The following is a 24724-nucleotide window of genomic DNA, read 5'->3' on the forward strand; positions in this document are numbered from 1 at the left end:
TACACGTCACATAAGAATGGCAATTTATTAGGATTAGCCGGCAGTGGCCAGCCGGCATCTCCTTGCTATTATATTGTGCTGTCATTGGCAGTAGGACAAAGGAGATGGAACGCCATTTGGGCAATCACCACTACACTCTCACCATGAGGAGACATACATATACGCGTCACCGGAATCAAAACGACGAAGGAAAGGAAGAAAAGGTTCAGCTTAACCTCAGAGCTGTTAAACGAATGAGCCGCTGGTGAGCTCAGCACGGCTCGGATTATGTAAGCTTGAATTCAATCCGTTTGTTTAATTGAATGAATCAAGATCAGGATTGAATTTGAACACAATTTTTGACTTTTTACATAAATGGGTTAGGTTAGATAATTTAATGAACCGAATTTGAATGTCAAAAGATCGGTTTGTTTACAACTCTAATTTATATTGCCACTTTTTTTTTCCTTTTGAGAAAGAATTTTGGAAATATGTCTGTTTGGATTGTGAATTATTAGAGATATTTTTACTGTAACACTTTTTGTGATGTGATGTATGTGAGATAAAAAGGTAATTGGAAAGGTAAAAAGGTGTATTGGAAATTGTAATGATGATGTAAGCAAATAAATTTGGAGAAATAAAATCCAATCCAAACAAATGTCTACAATACATTATTAAATTAGTATATCCTCGTTAAGACAATTCCGAAAATTTGCAACCCAAACGGAAGTCCCACCTTGCTCCCTCACATGGAGGGTATAATTGGATGATTACGTGGTTCTTAAGTAGGTAAACCTAAGTAGGGAAAGGAAAAAGGGGAATTATCTTTCCTAAGATATTTTCTTTAAAGTTTTGTTTGGATAAAGTCATGAAGATGAAGGGATCATAAAAGATTTTTTTTTTTTTTTTTTTTTTTGACGTTGATACCCACCGTTGCGATAAAAAGAAAAGAGCGGCCAAACTTGACGTTTCTCTAGCTATCACTGTCTGGCTGTCCGTCCTCCATTGTCCCCGTCCAGTTGAGCGAGGACTTTGAAAAATGAATACGTCTTGCTCAGCAACTGCAAGTAACCCACAACGCCGGCCTTAAAAACGACTCTACGACACGAACAAAACGACAATTATGCATCTTTTCTGTTCTGCTCTAAAGCTTAGTGACAAATTCACCACCTAAATAAAATGTCTTCCTTCGTGTTGATGGATTCATTAAGGAAAAGAACATTCAGCAATTCATGACCATTACGATTTCAAATCAACAATTCATTCCAAAAAAAAAATTCGACTCCTACAAATAGGTATTCCTTAATAAGTACAAAATAAGAAGTAATTTGGAGCAGATTAAGCAATGGCAATAATCAACTTTAGAGCAGAGGTATCACTTTCATACTGAGATATTTTCCCAATAGGTAGAATTTTATTTAAGACAAAAAATTGTAGAGTACATATAACATATGGTCTGAATTGAATATTTGTTGAACTCACTCACTTGATTGCAGATTGGTTTGTGTTTGAATTGGGAGGTGTATCTAGTCCGGACTTCGATGCTCCCTATAATATAATAATACACGTATTTGCAAAATCCAAACTTCCACTTAAATAAAATTCGTGCCCTCCTCGCTTCGCTTCTTCTTCGAACTGCTAATTCCTATCCACACCGCACTAATACTCTCTTCCAACTCCCCTACACCACCCCCCCCCCCCCCCGGGAGGGCGGCCCTTCTCTTCCTTTTGATTTCTGAATCCCTTTCATATATATATACACACATATACATGTATGGTCGAATCATTTCCAAGGCTCTCATTTCTTACTCATCCCTCTTCGCTGCGTAATTGAGTATATCATCATCGCATTAACTGACTCATGGATGAAGAAGAGAATGGAAAAGTCGCAGCAGCAGCATCAGCGACGACAGGCGGAGGAGGAGGAGGAGCACCAGAAATCCCCAAAAAGTCCTTGTTCAGGTACAATTCCCCCTTGGTTCAGGTGGGATTGATCGGAGTGGTGTGTTTTTGCTGTCCTGGGATGTTTAATGCCCTCTCCGGCATGGGCGGCGCAGGTCAGTTGGATCCCACCGCTTCCAACAACGCTCTCACCGCCCTCTACACCACCTTCGCCGTCTTCGGCATCATGGGCGGCGGAATCTATAACATCTTGGGACCCCACATGACCCTCTTCGCCGGCTGTTCCACTTACGTCTTGTACGCCGGCTCCTTCCTCTACTACAATCACTACCAGCATCAGGCCTTTGTCGTCGTCGCCGGCGGCCTCCTCGGTATAGGAGCCGGCCTCCTCTGGGCTGCCCAGGGTGCCATCATGACCTCCTATCCCCCCCACGGTCGCAAGGGCACTTATATCTCCATGTTCTGGAGCATCTTCAACATGGGCGGGGTGATCGGTGGCCTCATTCCCTTCGTCCTCAACTTTCACCGGACCAAGGCCGCTTCCGTCAACGACGCCACCTACATTGGGTTCATGGTCTTCATGTCTGTCGGGATGATTATTTCTCTGGGGATCTTGCATCCCAGTCGCGTAATACGCGACGACGGTTCCTCCTGCACCAACATTAAGTACTCCAGCGTCTCCACTGAGGTTGTTGAGATTCTGAAATTGTTCCTCAACTGGAAAATGCTGCTCATGGTGCCAGCCTCCTGGGCCAGTAACTTCTTCTACAGTTACCAGTTTAATAACGTGAACGGGGTTCTGTTTAATTTGAGGACTAGAGGGCTGAACAATGTTTTCTATTGGGGGGCCCAGATGATCGGATCGGTGTTCGTGGGGTACCTGATGGATTTCAGTTTCAAAAGCAGGAGAGCGAGGGGGCTGCTGGGTATTAGCGTGGTCGCTTTGCTTGGGACGGCTATTTGGGGAGGCGGACTTGCGAAGCAGCTGGGTTACTCCCGGCATCACGAACCCGAGGTCAAGCTGGATTTTAAGGATTCAGAGTTTGCAGGACCCTTTGTGTTGTATTTTAGCTATGGTTTGCTTGATGCCATGTTCCAGAGCATGGTGTATTGGGTCATTGGAGCCCTGGCGGATGATTCTGAGGTCCTCAGCAGGTAAACATTCTAAGAGTCTCGCGTGTACTGTACAGGATATAGAAAAGTAGCAGTCATACTAGTGTAACATAGCAGTAGTCTAGATACCAAAAAAGAGTGGTGGATGAATTGGTGGGAATATTGGTTTCAGGTATGCTGGTTTCTACAAAGGAGTGCAGAGTGCGGGTGCAGCAGTTTCTTGGCAAGTGGATGCACACAATGCTCCATTCTTGAGCCAACTAATTGTCAATTGGACACTCTGCACCATCAGCTACCCACTTTTAGCTGTTCTGGTTATAATGGCGGTCAAGGATGAAGACGGTGAAGATGGAGGAGGAGAGGGCAAGGGTAAATCGGTCATGCCTGCTCTTCATTGATTAAGAGCCAGCTACTGCTGACTGGTATACTCTCTTCTTCTTTCTTCTTCTTCTTCAATACTTGATTTCGTTTATTGCAGACGCCACCATGTAGTCTGAGATTTAAGTTATAGTGTGTAACTTTTTTTTAATTTAAGTGTGAACAAAATGTCCAGCGTTTTGCTGCGATCAAAATTGTAGTAATTGTGTATGAAGAAACCATCTTTTTTCCATACGAGTTCTTCAGTTGGCAAATTTTGATTCCTACACTTTTGACATGATGAATTTTGATTCCTATATGTACGTGTGTGTGTGTTTTATTTGGAGCACTAGAACTAGACTAGAATGGATCACCGTGCCGGGAGTCTATCTGCATCTGCAAGAGAATTATGTGTTTGGATATAAAATTTATTCCAAATAATATTTCGCTTGCATTATAAATACATTTTCCAATCCACCTTTTTATATTCCCAATCACCTTTTTATCTCACATACATCACATCATAAAAAGTGCTACAGTAATTATTTCAAATAATATTTCAAATAATACCCTATCCAAACAAATGTATAATTGCGCGAGGAAGTAAATACGGAGATTCTCTGAGTCGCTAACAAAGCTTTAGCGACAAAGATGGCAAAGCTCCATCATCGTTTGTTTATTGACAGCGTAAGCATACGCTTAATGATGTGCCAAAGTTCGAGTTCGATCAACTATTAAAAGAACCATAAATGTTACTTAAATTTGACTTGTTAATTTGTATAAATATTCAATTTTGAATTCAAGCTCAACTCATTAAACTAAATGATCTTTTGAAAATGATTTAATTATATTTTTTTAAAAATAACATTTTCCAATTCTCTCTCTCATTCTATGGATGAGATATTTATTGAACTAATTTCAATATCTACTGATAATTTTTCAAAATGAACCACAAACAACTATATACATGTTGATATCTTTTAACTTACATAACAAGCTATATATGTTTCTTATCCTCTAGCAAGCCATATATTTCTTTCCCTTTTTCTTTCATGACAACACTTAATCCTTTATTCTTTGAATTCTTAAGACTATACTACACATAGAAAAAATATTCTTAAGTCAAGTGCTAATATTATATTATTAAATGTATTTATATTTGTAGTTATTTGTTCTTATAATTATATGTGTGTTTATGAACTGTTCGAATAGTTCGCAAACAGTTCATGTTCGACTCGATTATAAAACAAGTCTAATATTGTGTTCGAATTCGATTTATTTATTAAACGATTCAATTTTTTTCAAACTCAAATATGTTCTCAAATAGTTGGATTCATTAAAAGCTCTAGATGCCTATATCTATTTAGTTTTGGGAATATTAATTAAGGAGTTGTTCTCCTTCGAGCTTCATTGTTTTTGTACAGCTCATCTATCTTTCTATTATTTAGTTAATAATAGTAACTTAACAAAGTCAGTAGAGTATTTTATTTCGTAAGAGTTGTGGTCAGGAATTTGAGTAAATTTTATACACACTGACAATGTATACACTATCACCGTTTGATTCATGATATGTGTACAAAAGTTGAATTTCAAATTCAAATTTTGTATAGTTATCATTCATCAAACGTTTAAATTTTGAATTTCAAATTCAAATTTTGTTTAGTTATCATTCATCCAACGTTTAAATTGTACAGACATGAAATTGTACGAATGGGATTGATTCATTAATTGGTTGCAGGACGCGTCGAAAAATGGGGTTTTGGCGGTGCAAACATTGAGAAACAACATAATGGCATCAACCCTGTTGGCATCGACGGCCATTATGCTCAATTCTGTCATTGCAGTATTGATGACTGGCATGAGCAGGCAATGGGAGGTGAGCATGATCATGAGCCTGATTCTTCCTCTTCTTCTTCAGTGGGGATGTGGTTTCTCGATGTGGTGGGAGATAAAAGCCAGCTGGCGTTCTCCATCAAGTTTTTTAGCATACTGGTATGCTTCCTGGTTGCATTCTTGTTTAACGTTCAGTCCATAAGGTATTACAGCCACGCTAGCATCCTCATCAATGTCCCCACCGACCCACCATTCCCGCCAAGCGCATCACTACTGCATCACTCCTGACTACGTCGCCACCATTGTGAATAGGGGAAGCTATTTCTAGTCGCTTAGTTTGTGGGCCTTGTACTTCTCTTCTCAACTTTCTTTTTGGATCTTTGGACCCATTCCTATGTTCTTGTGTTGCGTTCTTCTCGTTTTCTTGCTCTATTTTTTGGACCTTACATTGGATCTTGGCTGGGTTGGCGGTACGGGTACCCAACATGAAATTGAAAATCAACACTTCAGGGACGAGAACGACCGAAGCAATTAATTCCAGGCTCTTTTAGATTCCTTCTTTCGATGCAATTTCCATTCAATCTAAGTTGAATTAAACTGCTCCTCTTTTACCTCCTCCCAAAATGATAGTTTGTCATTGTAGATTTATACCACTTCTTGTTGTAATCGACTTAAATCTCTTCTTCTGTGGAGTTCAATTATTCCTAATAATATGCTTTACTTTTAATAGTGACTTTTATTTATTCATTTGATTTTGTAGCTCAGCTCAAACTGTCTTGAGGTTTGAGTTTTTTTTTTGGTGGTTTGAGGAATTATACTTACCTAAATTCTATTGAACATGATTAGGTTTCTTTTTAGTTTTTTATTTTTTTTAATGAGAGAAAAAGACCGAGTTAAAATTTAATGGTATAATTCGATGTTTAATATACTACCAACTTAACATTGTTTACTTTTTTTTTCTGGGGCCTTGTGCCTTAGTTTAGATGCATCGCCTGGGTATGATATTCGATGTGCTTTGTGTACGTGTCGTAATCCATCAGTTGTAATAGATTAAATTATTTGGATGATCACCAAACTTTTAGAATCATCGAATTTTGATAATTGAACTATTAAAAGTCTGATTTTAGTTATTAAACTATCTAAAGTTTAGATTTCGAATCATTCCATTAGATTTTATCGTTAAATATGACAGATACGAGTGTTTGCACGATTCACGCGATAAAAGAAAATGACATAATTAATGATTAAATTTGACGGAATGATTCAGAATCTAAACTTTAGATAGTTCGGTGGTGAAAACTAAACTGTTAATAGTTCAATGGCCAAAATTTGATAATTTCAAAAGTTTAATGGCTATCCGGATAATTTGCTCGATCTAATAATGTGGTACTAATATTAACCCTGGAAACTATGCCTAAAAAAATTGGTGATGGGGAAAATTCTTCACGGCGTCGGAGCAAATGAAAGAAGCAATGCAGGAAAGCACATTTGAGCCCAACAAAAGCAGGTAGACGACTACAGGAACAATTCCGCCTACTCGGACTGGATTCAGTCGTTCCCAGAAGCAGCCCTCTGCCCTGGTTGTGTTTTTCCAATCCTAGAAGCCATACCTCACCTCACATAAATTTTGCTAACCATTGCTTTGGAATCCAAAGCATGCAGACAAATTTTGCCCCTCGGATTGCATCCATCAGCCTCAACCAGCTTGGGTCACGGCTTATTTCTTAGATGCCATTACTTTGTTGAGCAAATCGCTAAAAATATCACTAAATTATACACCAGTACTTGTTCAGGCCACTAAATTTATTTGTTAGCCAAAAATGTCACTGAACTAATCAAAATGCATGTTTTGTAGCATTTCGTGTAATTTCACCGTGAAGTCAAACAGAATAGATATCACGTGATGCAAGTGTAGGGTTTGAAGGGCAAACTCGTCTTAAAATTTTGAGCGCACTAAAGAAGCCACAATGACGAACCCCTTCAACTGGGAATCTCAATTTCCTCTAACTTTCAATTGAAAGAAAAATATGCAGGATTTCTCCATTGACATCAACATTTGCAAGCGCTTGCATTGATTGGAAGGAAACCCTAGAAATTAATGTCTTGAAAACCAATCTTTGTGGGCTGAAGAAAGAGGAAGTCAAGGTAGAAGTTGAAGATAGTCAGGTGTTGTAGATTAGCAAAAAGAGGAGCCGTGAGCAAAAGGAGAAGATCGAAAATGTGGTGAATCCTTTGTTCAAGATTCGTTCGAAGCAGTCTAGAATTGAAGGAACCCTCCCACCAAAGAAGGATCTCACCAAGTTCATCAAATGGCCACTCAACGTCCGGATCTAGAGGAAGAAGAGGATCCTTAGGCAGAACAAGGCATAACTGGTGGTTATTGCTCATGATGTGGACCCAATCAAGTTGGTTGTTCGGCTTCCTACTTTGTGCAGAAAGATGGAAATTCCCTATTGTATTGTGTTTGACCTCAGTGAAGTCATGGGCTCCAAATCTCAAGCAAAAAATCTTAGAAATAGCGATTTTTCTTCTGTTCTTGATTTTTATTTATAGCTTTAGATTTTTTGCTTATAATATACACATATATATTTTTGGTAGACATTTATTTTGCACGTTTGATTATCAAAGCTTCCTGCAATAGGTAAATTTTATGTTGATTCCTGTCAAGAAAATAACACCTTAAAGGGGGGTTTGTTCCCACAGCTAAATAAGGAAAATGCCCTTCCTGCTTTGGGCTTGTTCCCGCAACTAAAGACTCATTTTAGGCCCATGGCTCCAGTCAAAATGGCCCTTTCCTCCTTTTGAAGAAAGCCCTGATCTACGACCATCCTTTGCCATTCTTTTTTCCAATCCGACCGATGAACCTTGGGAGCATTCCGAGCAAGATCTATGGCTTCAGCTACGGCTAAGCGAACTACTTCTATAGAAGTGAATATGAGAGAAAATACTCTTCTTTCACAATGTGGGAGGCTGGCCTATTAGGAATAGGAAGTCCTCTCCTCTTTCTTTTGCTTTGGCCGGACCTCTTCTCATCAAGAAAGAAGGCTTGGATCCCTAAGACATGACAGGGCAGGTGAGAACAATAGAGTTGGGAGAAGGAGCTGCTATTGCTAGTGAATCCCCCTTGCTTTATGAATACCAGTTGTTTCCTTATGGCTAATGGTATCAGAGAACCATAAATGATGTTGGCCTAAAAGGCGGGGCCTGTTTGTGAAGACAAACTTCAATCAAGAAGTTGAACTCACGATTTTGCTCCTTAAAAATTAAGCCTGCAACTCACGTGTCAGTTATTCCGTTTGTCTTCACGGTGAAATTACACGGAATGCTACAAAACATGCACTTTGGTTAGTTCGGTGACATTTTTTGCTAACAAAATAGTTTAATGACCTAAACAAGTATTAGCGTATAGTTTAATGATATTTGGCGTAATTTGCTCTACTTTGTTTGTTGAGAGAATGAATTACCAGTGTATATGTCATTCATTCTCCAGAGTTTGGGATGTCGACTCTCTATTCTGCTATACATGAAAATTTACTTGCCCAAATATAGTCAGCATAAACGCCAACCCTACAAGTCCTAAAATTAGATTGCCTTGAACACAAAGAACACTACTGAATGGAGAATTGGCGGAATACTATGGCCTGTTTTATCAGAAAAAATACTACCCTGAACCTATTGCCTCCTATAATTATTTGCAGCTAACAGTCTTAGTGGTATTGGAGGTCTCGCTTCTTCTTGTTGCCCTTCGCAGTTTGCACAAAGAACTTTAAAAAAAAAAAAAACTACGATTCTACAATTTAAATTCTATACCTGACAACATTTGAGAGTGAGAAAAGAGTGAAGAGATATGAAAATTTTTCTTTTTTATATATAAAAAAACTATTGTTGGAATATCATGAAAGATTCGTCATCTTTGACTTATCTCTACCATGATTATGCATTGATTAGGTCAAGTGTTAAAACTTAAAACACAAGTATTTATGAATAAAGCAACCCAATACATTACTAGTCGATTAGTTGAGTTAATTTTGAAATTTGTTTGAATTTGGAAAGAGATAAAAAAAAATGAGCCAAATCGAGGAGAGAAATAGATTAGGTGGCACTGAAAGAGGGTGCCCTCCCTCGCTTCATGCTTTGCCGGCAGGCCCATGATACGGTATACTGTACTAATATCATAGGGAGGGAGGATACAAAGATTTTTTTTCTCTCTTTTTATTACACGTCACATAAGAATGGCAATTTATTGGGATTAGCCGGCAGTGGCCAGCCGGCATCTCCTTGCTATTATATTGTGCTATCATTGGTAGTAGGACAAAGGAGATCGAATGCCATTTGGGCAATCATTACTACTCTCACTACGAGGAGATATACATATACTCGTCAACAGAATCAAAACGACAAAGGAAAGGAAGAAAAGGTTCAACTTAAACTTAGAGCTGTTAAACGAATGAGCCGCTGGTGAGCTCAGTACGGCTCGGATTATTTAAGTTCGAATTCAATTCGTTCGTTTAATTGAATGAATTAAGATTAGGATCGAATTCAAACTCGGGATAATTTTAATAAGATGAATTCGAATACAATTTTTGACTTTTTACATAAATGAGTTAGGTTCGATAATTTAATGAGCCAAATTTGAATGCCAAAATATCGGTTCATTTACAACTCTAATTTAGATTGTCACTTTTGTTTCTTTTGAGAAAGAATTTTGGAAATACTTTCTTACTGCTGTCATTTTCAATTAACTCATGTATACATTACATTGTTAAATTATTATTTCCTTGGAAAGTATAATTCAACCCAAATGAAAGTCCCACCTTCCTTCCTCATATGGAGGGTACTAGGTGGCAACACCCCACTGTGCGCGGTGGTATATACGCCCAGTTAATGTTTAGTTAGTAATATTGGCGAGAATAAAAATTAGCGTCATAAAATGGAGTTGTATTTTACAGGAATTTGAGGAAAAAATTAGTAGTACTAGAAAGAAACTGTAATTATACAGGCATTGTAAATATGAAAAGTATTAAAAGCATACACAGTGACCATGAATCTCGCAAGCAACTACCACCCCAGGAAAAAGATAAACTACTTTTACCCACTAAGATTATTCTCCAGCTCAGGTGTAACAGGTACTAATATATTATTCCAACTTATTCTTCAACTTTGAATGATCTAAGCATGTTTGCACAATGTTCTCTTCAATATATTCCTTCACTGAACATACTTTAAGCATGTTTGCATAAACCACTAGAACTAAGACTTGCACAAAAATGGACAAACCAAATATCTGCATCCAATGAAAGTGGAAACAAATGAAGCAAACCTATACCCGCAAGAGAAGAGCATCAAGTAAAGCTGAGTGAGCAGGGAGAAATACTTCTTGTATATTCTTTCTATGTCCTCCACCACTCAAATAATGCCCAAGAATGCAACCTGCAAGACTTGACCTGACATGTAAAGAGAACAAAAGGCTGAATTTACAGGAGATATAATTAATTCATAAAGTAAACTATGAACCCAGCTTTAGCCACATCGGAGCCATCAGGAACAAACAAAACTAGGTTACTCATATCAGGGAACTAACACTATGGAAAAAGGCAATGATAAGAAAGATAGGAAAACAAAGAACTATTTCTACCGGAACTGCAAGGTTCAATCAGCATTTTCCCAATCTTCAAGTGGAAAAGTAGCACAACTACACGCATAGATAAGAAATCAGAACATTATAAGTTAACATCATACAAGGGACATTTTGCAGTGGAATTACGTAAGTATGCACTTTACATGCCACAAGAGAGATGTACAGTACCCTAAATCTACTGAAGTAGGCTCATATGGTCAAACATCTTCAACATTCATACTCCAATGATGTAATTGTTTGCCAATCTATTTGTTTCATCTTTAATTACTAAGACAGTTCTGATTTTCAAAAAAAGTTACAATGTTGATGAGCAGGAGAAATGCAGAGAGCTTAAGTTAGCATTTTAAGGCAAATGTATCAAATTATGACCCACACACCTCTGGCTATGATACACGTTATCTCCTTAAGCACATCTTTGTCAAATGTTCAAGATCTAACCTCAACAGAGCATCCATGAATATTACTGCCTCAGGATTTGCTTTCAAAATCAAAGATGGTGCCTAGGATACATCATATCAGAAAAAACCAGTTTAGGCCATATCAGACGAGCATTAGTACCACTCTATGATTTTATGAAATCTAAATTGGAATCAAGATTCTATAAGAAGCAAGCCATGAAGAAGTAAAACTCCTATTGAATAGAGAACTTCGAACACTCACTGTCTGACCAATTTCTGACATCAAGCAAGCAATACCAGCAATCACTTTCTCATCTCCCATATTAAGAGTTGGATGAAGAAGCACTTCCTTTAGAAATCCAATTCTGTTTAACAAAGCTTGTGGCAAACCCTATGCAACAAAGGACGAGGAATTAGGATATAATACAGAAGTTCTGATTCAGGAAACTTGATTGTTTATACTCCCAGAAAAGCTCCTAAATAAGCATGAAGAATAACTGCAATGGAATCAAAACAGTGTAGCTAAAGAATTGCAAGAACAACTCTCCCTTGTTTTGTCAGTAAGGTTGCTATGTTCCCCAATATGATAATCTCATATGGCAAAATAAACTGATAATATTTCGTACACATGATCTTAGTTTAAATGCTGCATTTTCTAGAATCATGTAACAGCTATTATATCAGTATATATTTTTGACTCTTTTTCTTTTAGCTTCACTAAAAAAGGCCTTAACCATCTTCTGACGTCTCCCTTAGTAGTGTTGGCAAGAAGGTAGCAAGAAGAAATATGTTAGTCTTCTCATGAATTTAGACAACATGGATGGATTTGTTTTGCATACAACATTCATGTAATGCACAATGGCACTCGAAGAATTAAAAAGGAGATTCCGCACAGGAATAAGATTGTTCAGCAGTTTTGCTCTACAATTCTGCATCTAACACTACTTCTGAAATTGAGTTGTTTGATGCATCTGATGCTCAAGGCTAAGCTATTCGAATAGCCCAATGGACTCTATGAAATTAAGAATCTCAAACCTGATAATACCTTTAAATGGAAGCAATACTATCTACTCAATATCTATGATCTTTTAGTGGAAACAATTATTTTGATTAGTAAAGATTTCTTTATGATGATAGACACCAGAAGGTGTATAACCACAGTTAATTCGTGAAATAACATGCCATTTAGTTCATGCAAAAATCTGCTTTTTGCCAACAATTGGATGTCATAACAACACTAGCATTACCATAACTTATTTATCACAAAATAGAAATAATAAGTCAAGACTGCAAAGAACTAATATTTTCAACCAATACAAGAGCAAAGAAAAAAATTCATAAAATATACTGAAAAATCATATTGAAAAAGTCAAACCGGCAATAGAAGATCAAGAAACAGCAATAAAGAAATGACAAACATAAAAACTTACGTTTTGGACAGAGCATAAAAAATGCTCTGAGCTTCAGCTGTAACAGCAATCTTAAATCTTTTAGCCTCCAACTCAGCTACCCTGAAAAATGCCACTTATAAAATCAATCACAATAATCACAAAATAGTCCAAATCCACAACTTGGTCTGAAATTTAAAAAAATAGCAGAGTCATCACTACTGCATCAGAAAAGTAATGACAAAAGACATCCATTCCAAGCACAGTTCAAACTCGATCTCCCAGTACCACGTATAACTCATATGCATAACCATCCGTGTTAAGAAGGCAGTAGTAAAGATAAAAGGCAAAACTAGGATATGATAACCATCCGAGTTAAGAAGGCAGTAGTAAAGATAAAAGGCAAAACTAGGAAATACCTGTAGCTACTTTGTGGAAACCAAAGAATAGAATATAACTTGAAAGCTGAATTTTAGGTGATCTGCAAAGATTATTGGGGGGGAAAAAAGGATCACAATCTAAAAAGCTAAATCTATCTCTTCTTGTGAATTTTCCTTGCATTTTTCCTCAATCTACCAAACAGAAATCAAAATATGACATAAAAACAAGATAAGACTATTAGCAGCAACAAAACTAAATAACTAAACAAGAAATTAAAACATTTAATCTTCAATAAAAAAGCAAAAAAGAAGAAGAAGAAGGAAGCAGAACCTTGAAGGTCTAGTTTAGCGTAAAATTAGCAAAATGGCTGGAAAATAAACTACAGAAAAATTCAAACCTTGAAAAGTTAAATCTTTTTTTCTTCTTCTCGTCGACTTTTCTTCCATTTTCCCTCAATCTATTAGAAGAAAAATGAGATCCCTATCTTTCCAATATATAGCAGAAATGAGATCGTTAACAGCAGCAAAACTAAAGTACTAAACAAGAGATCAGAAATCAGAAACTTTTCTTACAAAAATTTGAAGGTCCTATCTAGAGTAAAATTGGGAAAAAGACTGAAAAATAAATTAAAGAAAATAGCACAACTTGGAAAATTGATTCTTTTTCTCCTTCTCGTGGACTTTCAATCCATTGTCCTCAATCTATGAGAAGCAAAATGTGATTGGAAGTAACTGCAAATTCAAGAAAACAAAGAAAGAAACAAAAATTAACCAAAAAAACATCAAAATGGCTTCTTTGTTTTCTTCTTTTTGTTGATTAACAAAGAAAAGAAAAGAAGAAAGAAAAACATGTAGGTGAAATGATGGATCTGGTCATCGTTTGAGAGAGGGAGAGCGAGAGAGAAAGAGTGTCGTTTGAAGTTCGAGGGAGACCGAGATAGAGAGAGTAGATGGGAATACAAAAGGGTACGACAATCGGGCAACCACATGAAAGGCAAATGGCAAGAAAGGAGGAGAAAAAGGCACCGAAAAAAAGTAACCACTGACACATGAATTAGGAAGAAATGAAGTTGGAGAAGCAACCGCTTTGATGAGTACAATCAGGCTGACCCCGGGAAACAGAAGGACGTCCGGAGTGGGTGGATTTAGTGGAGCAGTTTGCTGACCTCCAGTGAAAAGCTCGCCAGCAAAACAGCACCAAACAAACGGAATGAAAGACGAGGGAAAAAAATTACTTGCAACGAAGCCAAACTCGCCACCAATCACCTCGCACCACGTCACCATCAAGCCAATCCCATGTCGCCACGCGGAGGACAACCACGTCCGACGTGGATCCCGGGCATTTACCCTTAGTCTTGTTCCATTACATTGTCTTACAGAAAGTAAGCATGTTTTTGCAAATAAACCTAATCCCCACAGTAACTTCAAAAGCCGACAACTTTTGAAGTCCTGCGAGGGACTTATCTATCCAAACACCTCAACCCCCCCAACCGATGTGGGATAGAAAACCCCACAGGGTGCCCTGCTACTAAGAGATAACTACCCCCCAAGCCCCTGGGAATGAGTTTTCTTGTTCCATTACATTGTCTTACAGAAAGTAAGCATGTTTTTGCAAATAAACCTAATCCCCACAGTAACTTCAAAAACCGGCAACTTTTGAAGTCCTGCGAGGGACTTATCTACCCAAACACCCCAACCCCCCAATCGATGTGGGATAGAAAACCCCACGGGGTGATTTACCCTTAGTCTATATGGTTAATAATTGGATGATTACGTGGTTTGTAAGTAGGGAAAGGAAAAAGGGGAATATCTTTCCTAAGATATTTTCTTTGAAGTTTTGTCTGGATAAAGCCATGAAGATGAAGGGATCATAAAAGATTTTTTTTTTTTTTTGACGTTGATACGCACCCTTGCGATAAAAAAAGAAAAGAACGGCCAAACTTGACGTTTCTCTAGCTAGAGCTAGCTATCACTGTCTGTCCTTCCTCCATTGTCCCGGTCGAGTTGAGTGAGGACTTTACAAAATGAATAGTCTTGCTCAGCAGCTGCAAGTAACCCACAACGCCCGCCTTAAAAGCGACTCTACGACACAAACAAATCGACAATTATGCATCTTTTCTGTTCTGCTCTTAAGCTTAGTGACAAATTCACCACCTAAATAAAATGTCTTCGTTCGTGTTGATGGTTTCATTAGGAAAAGAACATTCAGCAATTCATGTCATTACGATTTCAAATCAACAATTCATTCAAAACAAATTCAACTCCTACAAATAGGAATTACTTAATAAGAATTTGGAGCATATTAAGCAATGGCAATAATCAACTTTAGAGCAGAGGTATCACTTTCACGAGGAAAGTTTGTTAGCTGCAGCATACTTATAACTTATAAGACGTGATTCTCTAAAATTGTAGAGTACGTAACTTATGGTCTGAATTGAGTACCACTTATCGAATCATTTCCAAGGCTCTCATTTCTTACTCATCCCTCTTTGCTGCGTAATTGAGTGTATCATCATCGCATTAACTAACTCATGGATGAAGAAGAGAATGGAAAAGTCGCAGCAGCAGCATCAGCGACGACAGTCGGAGGAGCACCAGAAATCCCCAAAAAGTCCTTGTTCAGGTACAATTCCCCCTTGGTTCAGGTGGGATTGATCGGAGTGGTGTGTTTTTGCTGTCCTGGCATGTTTAATGCCCTCTCCGGCATGGGCGGGGGAGGTCAGGTGGATCCCACCGCTGCCAACAACGCTCTCACCGCCCTCTACACCACCTTCGCCGTCTTCGGCATCATGGGCGGCGGAATCTATAACATCTTGGGACCCCACATGACCCTCTTCGCCAGCTGTTCCACTTACGGCTTGTACGCCGGCTCCTTCCTCTACTACAATCACTACCAGCATCAGGCCTTTGCCGTCGTCGCCGGCGGCCTCCTCGGTATAGGAGCCGGCCTCCTCTGGGCTGCCCAGGGTGCCATCATGACCTCCTATCCCCCCCACGATCGCAGGGGCACCTATATCTCCATGTTCTGGTGCATCTTCAACATGGGCGGGGTGATCGGTGGCCTCCTTCCCTTCGTCCTCAACTTTCACCGGACCAAGGCCGCTTCCGTCAACGACGCCACCTACATTGGGTTCATGGTTTTCATGGCTGTCGGGATGATTATTTCTCTGGGGATCTTGCATCCCAGTCGCGTTATACGCGACGACGGTTCCTCCTGCACCAGCATCAAGTACTCCAGCGTCTCCACTGAGGTTGTTGAGATTCTGAAATTGTTCCTCAACTGGAAAATGCTGCTCATGGTGCCAGCCTCCTGGGCCAGTAACTTCTTCTACAGTTACCAGTTTAATAACGTGAACGGGGTTCTGTTTAATTTGAGGACTAGAGGGCTGAACAATGTTTTATATTGGGGGGCCGAGATGATCGGATCGGTGTTCGTGGGGTACCTGATGGATTTCAGTTTCAAAAGCAGGAGAGCGAGGGGGCTGCTGGGTATTAGCGTGGTCGCTTTGCTTGGGACGGCTATTTGGGGAGGCGGACTTGCGAAGCAGCTGGGTTACTCCCGGCATCACGAACCCGAGGTCAAGCTGGATTTTAAGGATTCAGAGTTTGCAGGGCCCTTTGTGTTGTATTTTAGCTATGGTTTGCTTGATGCCATGTTCCAGAGCATGGTGTATTGGGTCATTGGAGCCCTGGCCGATAATTCTGAGGTCCTCAGCAGGTAAACATTAGTACGAGTGTTATTACTACCTTTCATTTTACCTATCCTGTTAGTATTAAAATACTCTTTAAGAGTCTCGCGGGTACTACTGTACAGGATATGGATAAGTAGTAATACTGTAATACTACTACTGTAACATAGCAGTAGTCTAGATGCCAAAAAAGAGGAGGGTGGTGGATGAATTGGTGGGAATATTGGTTTCAGGTATGCTGGTTTCTACAGGGGAGTGCAGAGTGCGGGTGCAGCAGTTTCTTGGCAAGTGGATGCACACAATGCTCCATTCTTGAGCCAACTAATCGTCAGTTGGACACTCTGCACCATCAGCTACCCACTTTTAGCTGTTCTGGTCATAATGGCGGTCAAGGATGACGACGGTGAAGATGGAGGGGGAGAGGGCAAGGGTAAATCGGTCATGCCCGATCTTCATTGATTAAGAGACAGCTACTGGTATACTTGAGCAGCATAAAGACTCAGACTCTCTTCTTCTTTCTTCTTCTTCTTCAATACTTGATTTCGTTTATTGCAGACGCTACCATGTGGTCTGAGATTTTAAGTTATAGTGTGTAAATTTTATTTTTTTTTGCTGCGATCAAAATTGTAGTAATTGTGTATGAAGAATCCATCTTTTTTCCATACGAGTTCTTCAGTTGGCAAATTTTGATTCCTACACTTTTGGCATGATGAATTTTGATTCCTATATGTACGCGCGTGTGTGTGTGTGTTTTGTTTGGAGCACTAGAACTAGACTAGACTGGATCACCGTGCCGGGAGCCGATCTGCATGTGCAAGAGACTGTATAATTTCCCCCCTGGAATGGATTCCACTCCGGCAGATCAATAATTTTATACTCTAATCAATGTATAATTGCGTGAGGAAGTAAATATGGAGATTCTCTGAGTCGCCAACAAAGCTTTAGCGACAAAGATGGCAAAGTTCCATCATCGTTTGTTTATTGACAACGTAAGAATGATGTGCCAATTATTCTAATGATTTGTTTATAATAATATAAAATTATTAGCTAAGCATATAAATCAAATCAAATAGTACTAATTTATTATCACATCAACCAATCGTATGTCGTCATGGCTACCTACCATACAATCGTATGTATTGTCTGGTCGTCCTATTTTGCAACCTCCAAGAAAGTACGTCGCTATTACTTGTCCTTAATTTCCGTAACAAGCCATTAGTAATGAGGAGAAAGATTTCATCCCAGTCCAGATTATTATTATTATTAGTACAACAAAAAGAAAATCCGTTCCGTTGTCACACTTTTTTGGCCTTCACAATCAGCACTACACTTTTATGTATTGTGTAAACTAAACTCAACAAAAAGCTGTTTTGTTCTCTCATTGGAAAGAACTGCAGTTGCCTGCTGCTTACAGACTCTTTGGTTGACCAAGCTGTTCTGTTCTGTTCTGTTCTGTTCTTGCTTTATATATGTTTCCGGAAATTGTAACGCGGAATGTGATCACGGAAATTTTACAAAATATAAACCTTGTAGGTTAATAATCACGTTTCATTGCAAAGAAAATTTTTGAAACTAAATGTCACTGTTTAAACAGGCAGGCACCATGGTATAGTATAAATTGCCGCTAGTTGCAGGATATCTAATTACTTGTACTCCTCGTTTATCTACAGACAGATTTTGCGTGAATCATGAATGAGACGTATAAAAATAAGTGCTTAATGGGGTAAATAATTTTCTTTATTGATGATGCAGCAATTTTATTACATGAGCCCCAAGAAACTTGCAGCTAGATTTTTAACATTGCATTTCACGTCCACCCGATACAAACAAACCCTATCTGGTAATTCCTGGCACGCTAACTAGAAAGATGCGTGATCAGTTGTCCTGGGGTTTAGGGGCAGCCTCATCTTTCTTGTCTTCCTTTTCTTGTGGCTCCTCAGCCTTGTTGATCTCTTGAGCAGAAGAAGTGGCTTCTGATGATTCAGCGGCCTCGGCCTCCTTCTCCGTCTCCTTCTCCTTCTCCGTCTCCTTCTCCTCCTCCTCCTGAGAAGCAGCTTCTTCGGGCTTTGTTGATTCTGCAGCCGCTTCCTCAACTTTGGGGGCCTCAGAAAGATCTACCAGAGGCTCTTGGGTTTTTGTCTCGGTGGTCTTCTGGGGGAATGGGATCGGATGATCATACAAAAAGTAAATTTGCATGACGAATAGAAGTAGCGATCAATCAAGAAACTTTTTTTTTTTTGGGTCAAAGAATCAAGAAACTGCTGGATATATAAATGCAGACATTTTATGTATAATAACAATAATAATAAATAATGGTTTACAGGAGAAGTGGTGGTAATCAATGCAGACATATATATAACAAGCAAGTAGCAGGGACTAGGGAGGAGTAATATTTACCTCAGCCTTCTCGGTGGTGTCGATAGGTTTCTCGACCGGAGCAGGTGCCTCCTGGGTGTCCAAATCCTTGGGTTTGCTCGCACAGCCTCCCATGATTGATTTCTCGACGACGGGCAGCAAGAGGGGAAGCTAGGCGAGTTGGAGAGGGCTGAGAGAGAAATCCCAAATGCTTTTCTTCTTTATTTCTTTCTTTCTTTTTTTCCTGAAGTGAGGAGGATGCAAATGAGGAGCTTATATAGACATGGAAGGTCCTCAAAAGAAAAAAAGAAAAATTATGAATGCCCGTCAATCAAGAGCGGTGGCGCAAGAATCAGGAGGTAGAACTCAGAAAACGAGCGCTGAAACATGCAGAGCTGTAGCTTTTTTGTGGACAAAAATGTGGGCTCGATGTGTTGGTATAATTTTTTATGGTTTGAGCTCAATTTTCGGGGAAAGTGCGGAGGCTTTTTTTTTTTTTCTTACCTTCTTATTACTGATCTAGTATTTCGTTTTGATTTTATGGGACGCAGCAGAGGGTTTGTTATGTCCGTTGAAACTAAATACTGAAGAGGTCCATCGAATCGAATTTCTTATTTGTGACATTTTGCCGCAAATTTCATTTATTACCCCCCGTTGCGAAATTACAGAAAACCAACGTACAAAGAGTTTAGGATATACTAAAATATATATATATAAAAGGTCAAAAGGATGCTATTTAATTTTTTATTTTTTTTATTTGATATCTTTGGAGCAAGCCAAACAAAACAACACTCGAATGTCATGTTGGGTCAGTACAGGTCGAATAATTGCAAAAGCAATAATGGGGAAAGAGGAAATTAGTATCGTCTATCTGGTTTTTCTCCCATTAGAAACTGCAAAGCTATTGCAACAATTGCAGACTACAAAGCGAGAAAGATTAGAAATGAAGCAAAAACAACATTTGGCGGAATTGCAACAATTGCAAAATACCATATACGAAAAAGTTTCGAGTCATGTCAATACTCCAAGAAGTCACGTTAATAACTGCTTGTTCCTATTCTCAATTTTCATTTATCCCTAAGAAGAAAACACACCCCATAAAATATGAAACTCTGCACTTTTCTCTAATACCCTCTGTCGCCTTCACAGCTAACAAAAAGAATTTAACGGTTGGAAACCCACAACGCGTGGTAAATCCTCAAAGTGTTACCACCTAACTACGTTTCTTGGTGTTTTGCAGACTGAAAGCAGATTCACCAGAGTGGTTTTCAGCAGCCTGAGAGTTCTCATCCTTTTCCTTTCGAGGTGATTCAGGTAGAGAAGATTCCTTTGGAGATGATTCAGGTAGTGCTACAGATTCTGAAATCTCTGGAAGCTCATCAGTAGGACTCTTCTTAACAAGGTTCTTATATATGCTCATTACTTGAGCCATCATGTTGGCAGGATTAGAAGCACTTGCTGGAAGTAATAGTGTTGTCCCCTGGACAATTTTGGTAAAAAAAAACCAAAAAAATTAGCAACTTATTTGAAGATTGCAACCTATGAATAAGGGCCAAGAATAGATATGCTATACCTCCTTTGCAATGTTACCAAACGCTTGGATATATTGCTCTGCGACTCTCAGACTTGCAGCCTGTAAATATTGGACACAGTGCAAATGTTCTAGTAAAAATTGCCAAACAGTATACCAGAAATCTTTTACATACATCACTTAATCCTATGTTTTACCAACCATATTACAAACCATCACTTATTCCTTTGAGGATTAGATGAAATCATAAGTTACGTGGCTTTCAATATCAAGGCCTCTGTCGTAAGATTCCAATGTCATCGGGAAGACAAAAAATTTGGCAAACATTTTCCCAAGTTCATATGCAATTTAAAGTTACTAGACCGGATATAAAAGCCTCCATTGCAATACCTCAACTCCTCCATGCTCCTTAAGAGATCGTGACACCATTGCAATTCCTTCTGCGGTTGCCTTTGCTTTAGCAAGAATGGCTTCAGCTTCACCTGTTTAATTAGGCCCCCCAAAATAAACATAAAAGATATCAATAAATCTTAACAAGCTTATCAAACAAAACATGCAACGACAGGTACAAATCAAGCACAGATTTTTAATTAACATCCCTCAGAATTAATTCTATAATTGATTCCACAACAACCAAGCATTCACAAGGTGAAACCTATGATTAAACCTCTGTACAGTTTTGCAAAAACTGACTATTCAACAACTGCTAGTTATGGAAGTTATGTGATTACAAGTCCATCATCAATATATATTAGAGGGGATAACTTGCCTTGAGCTCTATTAACCTGGTCCATCTTTGCCCCTTCCGAAGCAAGTATCACGGAAACCTTTGCCCCTTCTGAAGCAAGTATCACGGAACTCTTTCTCCCATCTGCAATATTTATGTTTGCCTGCCTTTCTCCTGCAACAATACTTTAATAAGTCAATATGCATTCAATATCAATTTTCTCAATGAAAATCACAATTGCGAGCACAATATTGTCCTTTCTGGCTCTCCTCTGATTCAATAATAAAAAATTTGTATAACCTGAACAGACCATTTCTAAAACCACAGTTAACAAAGTTACAGCTTAGATTGGATAATTATCGCAAGTCAATATCAATTCTAAATTGCAAAGTTATTGCAGAATCTCCAAATGAGGAAAAAGTCCATACTTCCTTAAACACAGCTAAACTAGAACGGTTAAGATTGAGAGGATAAAGGTGTCTACGGTCCAGTTCTGTTTGAGACGGTTAACTTTGTACTTAGAATTTCCCCAACTACCGATGAGTACAATCACCAAATGCGCATATGTGAAATGTAAAAGTGCACTCTTGCCAAAATTATCAACATTACACCTTACAAATCAAATTAAACACCTTGTAAAAGTAACTTGATCTCAACAGAAAGAGGGGCCAAGAACACAATTACCTTCCGACTCTAGGATTTGAGCCCTCTTCTTCCTTTCTGCCTCTGCTTGCATTTCCATAGCTGCCCTCACTCCACGAGGAGGAGATATGTCCCCTGATGAAACAAATTAAAATGCCTGGTTTAGAAGGGATTTACTGCAACCAGACTAATTTGTTTAATTATATTCAAGGAAATATTGCATACTTATTTCATAACGCAGACATTTCAAACCCCAATCCTTGGCAGCCTCATTTATGGCTATCTACAAGCGGAAACAACTGGTCAAATGAAAAGCTATAGTACTGGCAAAGGTGCAAAAGCATATACATCTCAATTTGCTACTTACATAACCTGTCTAAAATTTTAAAGCTCAAACATGGATCAATGCGAAAGCTGAAAATAACAAAAAGCACCCTAACACATGCCAACCCATGCTCTGGAGAAAAAGTAATTCATGCTTTAAGGTCTCTTTCTACTGCTTCATATAAGATCAACAATTGGACTAGAGGATCCCCCACCCATGGAATGATTTGGGAGATCAAATAGGAACCACAAAAATCAGCTTAAAGGTCTTGCACTTAGGTCAATTTTGTATGTGTTTGCGGGCTTGGCAAAATCAGCTAGCATTCAAATATCAATAATTGCATGGTTTATGCATTGACAAGACAACACAAAACATGCATGAGACTGGGAGGAGAAAGGAGGGGCTTTGTGAAAACCAAAAACAAACAATCAAACTTACCACAATCTTCTCGTTCAGAGCATCTCTCTCCTCGAAAGTCTTGTCCAGAGTGATCTTGCCAAGCTCGCTACGCATGGTTGTCTGGGCAAGTTGAAGGACAGAATATATAGGATTCTCAACTCCATAGGAGGCCAACTTAGGGTCAACAATCTGAAATTTAAACGAAAACCATAAACAACAAACCTTTAAACCAGAGGGAGGGGGAGAGTGCGTCACTCAAAATTTACAGAAAACCTTGACCAAAAATGAATCAGTAAATTAAACATGTAGTAGTTAAGAGAAGAAAAAAAGGAGGAAGAGACCTTGACGTAGAGAACACCATCAATGAGGATGCTGACATTGTCCTTGGTAATAGCAGACTGGTCGGGAACTGGAATGGCCTCTTCCTTGAGGGAATGAACGTAGGCAATTCGATCCACGAAGGGAATCAAGAAGTGGATTCCAGGAGTTAAGGTCTTGACATACTTTCCGAAACGCTCAACCACAAAGGCCTTCCTCTCAGGTACGATTCGAATTCCCCAATTGACGGGCGGCGAAATCTCAAACCTAGGTCCAGAAAACCACAGTTCCAAAGAGCAGACGAGTAAATATACTTCTTCATGAGGGGGAAATAAACCACAGTTCATAAGAGTAGAACGAGTAAATATACAACTTCATACGCAAAAAAAAAGGTAAAAACAGTTGAAAATTACTCCAACGGATACAAATCATGGGTAGCGACAAAGTTGATTACCGGGTGGCTGGGTCGCGACTGTTGCGGAAGTGGCGGACAGAGGCAACGGAGAGAGCAGGAGGAAGAGGAGAGAGTTGGCGGGGAGAGAGGTGGTTGGAGAGGAGGGAGGAGCGGTTGAGGATGGAGGGGGGAACGGTGGAGATAGCGCGGGTGGTGGCAATCGCCGGCGATTGAAGGAGGAGGGTGAGGTTTTTGAGGGGCCTCAACTGATTGACGGAACGAGAACCGGATCTCACGATATTCATCTTCCCTGACCGACGACGACGCAAAGACCACTTTGAAATTTTGTTCAGTGGTGAAATTGAAAAAATGCGGTGCACCGTAGTGGTGGTAGTTAGTAGACTGGTATTATTATAGAGTGGAGTTTGCGGGGGAAAACTGAAAAGCCCTACCAAAACCCTCCCCGGTGTGACCCTTTCTCCAAGTCACGATTTTTCATTATCCAATTCCACATGAAATCAAATCAAGTTTCAAGTTTTGGCTTTCTTCGCTTTACAATATACTAGTACTTAGGTTGCATTTGATAAAATTAAAATCTAAAAAAATTTGAATTTATTAAATTATTAAATATTAAATCTAATACATTTAAGTGTACATCATATTAGCTTATCACTTAATATTAAGAATAAAATTTACTACCACTTAATATGTTAAGATTTGAATCCATTAAATTTAAGTATTGAATTGGATTATCAAACAAGGCATTACGCTATTGATCTACTACTACTACTCCCCATTCAATGAATATGAAAGTTAGGGTGCGTTTAATAAAATTGAAATGTGAACCCATTAAATTATTGAATTGTTAAATATTAAATCAAATATTTGAGTGTATATCATATTCAATGATAAGTGAATAAATTATTATTTATTTTTGAGAACAAGTTTTGCCCATAAAATTCAGTGGCACTTAATTAATTCATATATTCAATTTTTTGTTATCAAACACATCTGAATATATTATGATCTGAATACATTAAATTTAAGTATTGAATTGCATTATCAATCAGAGCCTTAGTCACAAAACAATCAAAAACAACGGAAGCCTAAAATAACTACTAGTATATTAGTATAAAATAAATACAAATTTTCAATTATGTAACTCATTTTTCGCACTATTTTAGAAGGGGCACTTTAGACATGTAAATAATCCACGTTATTAAATTTAGCTCCAAAATCACCAACAAATTTTTTTTAAAATTTTACATTTTTTTTTTGTTTGGTTCACCCACAAATTCATGCACCGATTGAACCATCCCAAAGTAAAGAAGCCATGGTTATTAGGTTAAAGCCCAA

General features: G+C 38.7%; 4 protein-coding genes and 1 pseudogene across 7 annotated transcripts; 3 read left to right on the forward strand and 2 right to left on the reverse strand.

Moving 5' to 3' along the window:
• The first annotated feature begins 1500 nt into the window (after positions 1 to 1500).
• LOC113762151 (UNC93-like protein 1) lies at positions 1501 to 17341 on the forward strand. Of its 2 annotated transcripts, XM_027305456.1 has the most exons (3): positions 1501 to 3036; positions 3167 to 3416; positions 17154 to 17341. In XM_027305456.1, exons 1-2 carry the CDS (start codon positions 1841 to 1843, stop codon positions 3390 to 3392), a joined length of 1422 nt encoding a protein of 473 aa, XP_027161257.1. In that variant the 5' UTR covers positions 1501 to 1840; the 3' UTR covers positions 3393 to 3416; positions 17154 to 17341. The 2 variants fall into 2 exon arrangements, with proteins under 2 accessions (XP_027161257.1, XP_027161256.1); XM_027305455.1 differs by lacking the exon at positions 17154 to 17341 and having other exon boundaries at positions 1502 to 3036; positions 3167 to 3609.
• LOC113761934 lies at positions 4003 to 5760 on the forward strand (annotated as a pseudogene).
• LOC113762152 (UNC93-like protein 1) lies at positions 15168 to 17339 on the forward strand. Of its 2 annotated transcripts, none has more exons than XM_027305458.1 (2): positions 15168 to 16706; positions 16803 to 16904. In XM_027305458.1, the coding sequence occupies exons 1-2, from the start codon at positions 15520 to 15522 to the stop codon at positions 16840 to 16842; spliced, it is 1227 nt and encodes a 408-aa protein (XP_027161259.1). In that variant the 5' UTR covers positions 15168 to 15519; the 3' UTR covers positions 16843 to 16904. The 2 variants fall into 2 exon arrangements, with proteins under 2 accessions (XP_027161259.1, XP_027161258.1); XM_027305457.1 differs by lacking the exon at positions 16803 to 16904 and adding an exon at positions 16911 to 17339 and having other exon boundaries at positions 15172 to 16706.
• A 1142-nt stretch (positions 17342 to 18483) lies between the features above and the next one.
• On the reverse strand, positions 18484 to 19268 carry LOC113760434 (transcription initiation factor TFIID subunit 7-like). 2 transcript variants are annotated; one of them, XM_027303003.1, is made up of 2 exons: positions 19075 to 19268; positions 18484 to 18825 (listed from the first exon to the last, which is right to left on the reverse strand). In XM_027303003.1, the coding sequence occupies exons 1-2, from the start codon at positions 19165 to 19167 to the stop codon at positions 18553 to 18555; spliced, it is 366 nt and encodes a 121-aa protein (XP_027158804.1). In that variant the 5' UTR covers positions 19168 to 19268; the 3' UTR covers positions 18484 to 18552. The 2 variants fall into 2 exon arrangements, with proteins under 2 accessions (XP_027158804.1, XP_027158803.1); XM_027303002.1 differs by having other exon boundaries at positions 18484 to 18828.
• Positions 19269 to 19998: 730 nt separating this feature from the next.
• LOC113762137 (stomatin-like protein 2, mitochondrial) lies at positions 19999 to 23763 on the reverse strand. The gene is made up of 9 exons (XM_027305435.1): positions 23429 to 23763; positions 22998 to 23241; positions 22696 to 22845; positions 22158 to 22215; positions 21975 to 22067; positions 21333 to 21464; positions 20954 to 21045; positions 20606 to 20665; positions 19999 to 20512 (listed from the first exon to the last, which is right to left on the reverse strand). Exons 1-9 carry the CDS (start codon positions 23671 to 23673, stop codon positions 20246 to 20248), a joined length of 1341 nt encoding a protein of 446 aa, XP_027161236.1. The 5' UTR covers positions 23674 to 23763; the 3' UTR covers positions 19999 to 20245.
• Between the last annotated feature and the right edge of the window lie 961 nt (positions 23764 to 24724).

Source organism: Coffea eugenioides, chromosome 2, assembly GCF_003713205.1.
Source record: "Coffea eugenioides isolate CCC68of chromosome 2, Ceug_1.0, whole genome shotgun sequence".
NCBI lineage: Eukaryota > Viridiplantae > Streptophyta > Magnoliopsida > Gentianales > Rubiaceae > Coffea > Coffea eugenioides.

What these genes read in the sequence shown, in the direction of transcription:
- LOC113762151 (XM_027305456.1), top strand. Translation starts at nt 1,841, where the DNA reads ATGGATGAAGAAGAGAATGGAAAAGTCGCAGCAGCAGCATCAGCGACG. An exon ending in GATTCTGAGGTCCTCAGCAG is followed by an intron (nt 3,037 to 3,166) that starts GTAAACATTCTA and finishes TATTGGTTTCAG; the next exon opens with GTATGCTGGTTTCTACAAAG.
- LOC113762152 (XM_027305457.1), top strand. Translation starts at nt 15,520, where the DNA reads ATGGATGAAGAAGAGAATGGAAAAGTCGCAGCAGCAGCATCAGCGACG. An exon ending in AATTCTGAGGTCCTCAGCAG is followed by an intron (nt 16,707 to 16,910) that starts GTAAACATTAGT and finishes TATTGGTTTCAG; the next exon opens with GTATGCTGGTTTCTACAGGG.
- LOC113760434 (XM_027303002.1), bottom strand. Translation starts at nt 19,167, where the DNA reads ATGGGAGGCTGTGCGAGCAAACCCAAGGATTTGGACACCCAGGAGGCA. An exon ending in ACACCACCGAGAAGGCTGAG is followed by an intron (nt 18,829 to 19,074) that starts GTAAATATTACT and finishes CCATTCCCCCAG; the next exon opens with AAGACCACCGAGACAAAAAC.
- LOC113762137 (XM_027305435.1), bottom strand. Translation starts at nt 23,673, where the DNA reads ATGAATATCGTGAGATCCGGTTCTCGTTCCGTCAATCAGTTGAGGCCC. An exon ending in CCAGGTTAATAGAGCTCAAG is followed by an intron (nt 21,046 to 21,332) that starts GCAAGTTATCCC and finishes CTAATTAAACAG; the next exon opens with GTGAAGCTGAAGCCATTCTT. An exon ending in TTGGTAACATTGCAAAGGAG is followed by an intron (nt 20,513 to 20,605) that starts GTATAGCATATC and finishes AAAATTGTCCAG; the next exon opens with GGGACAACACTATTACTTCC.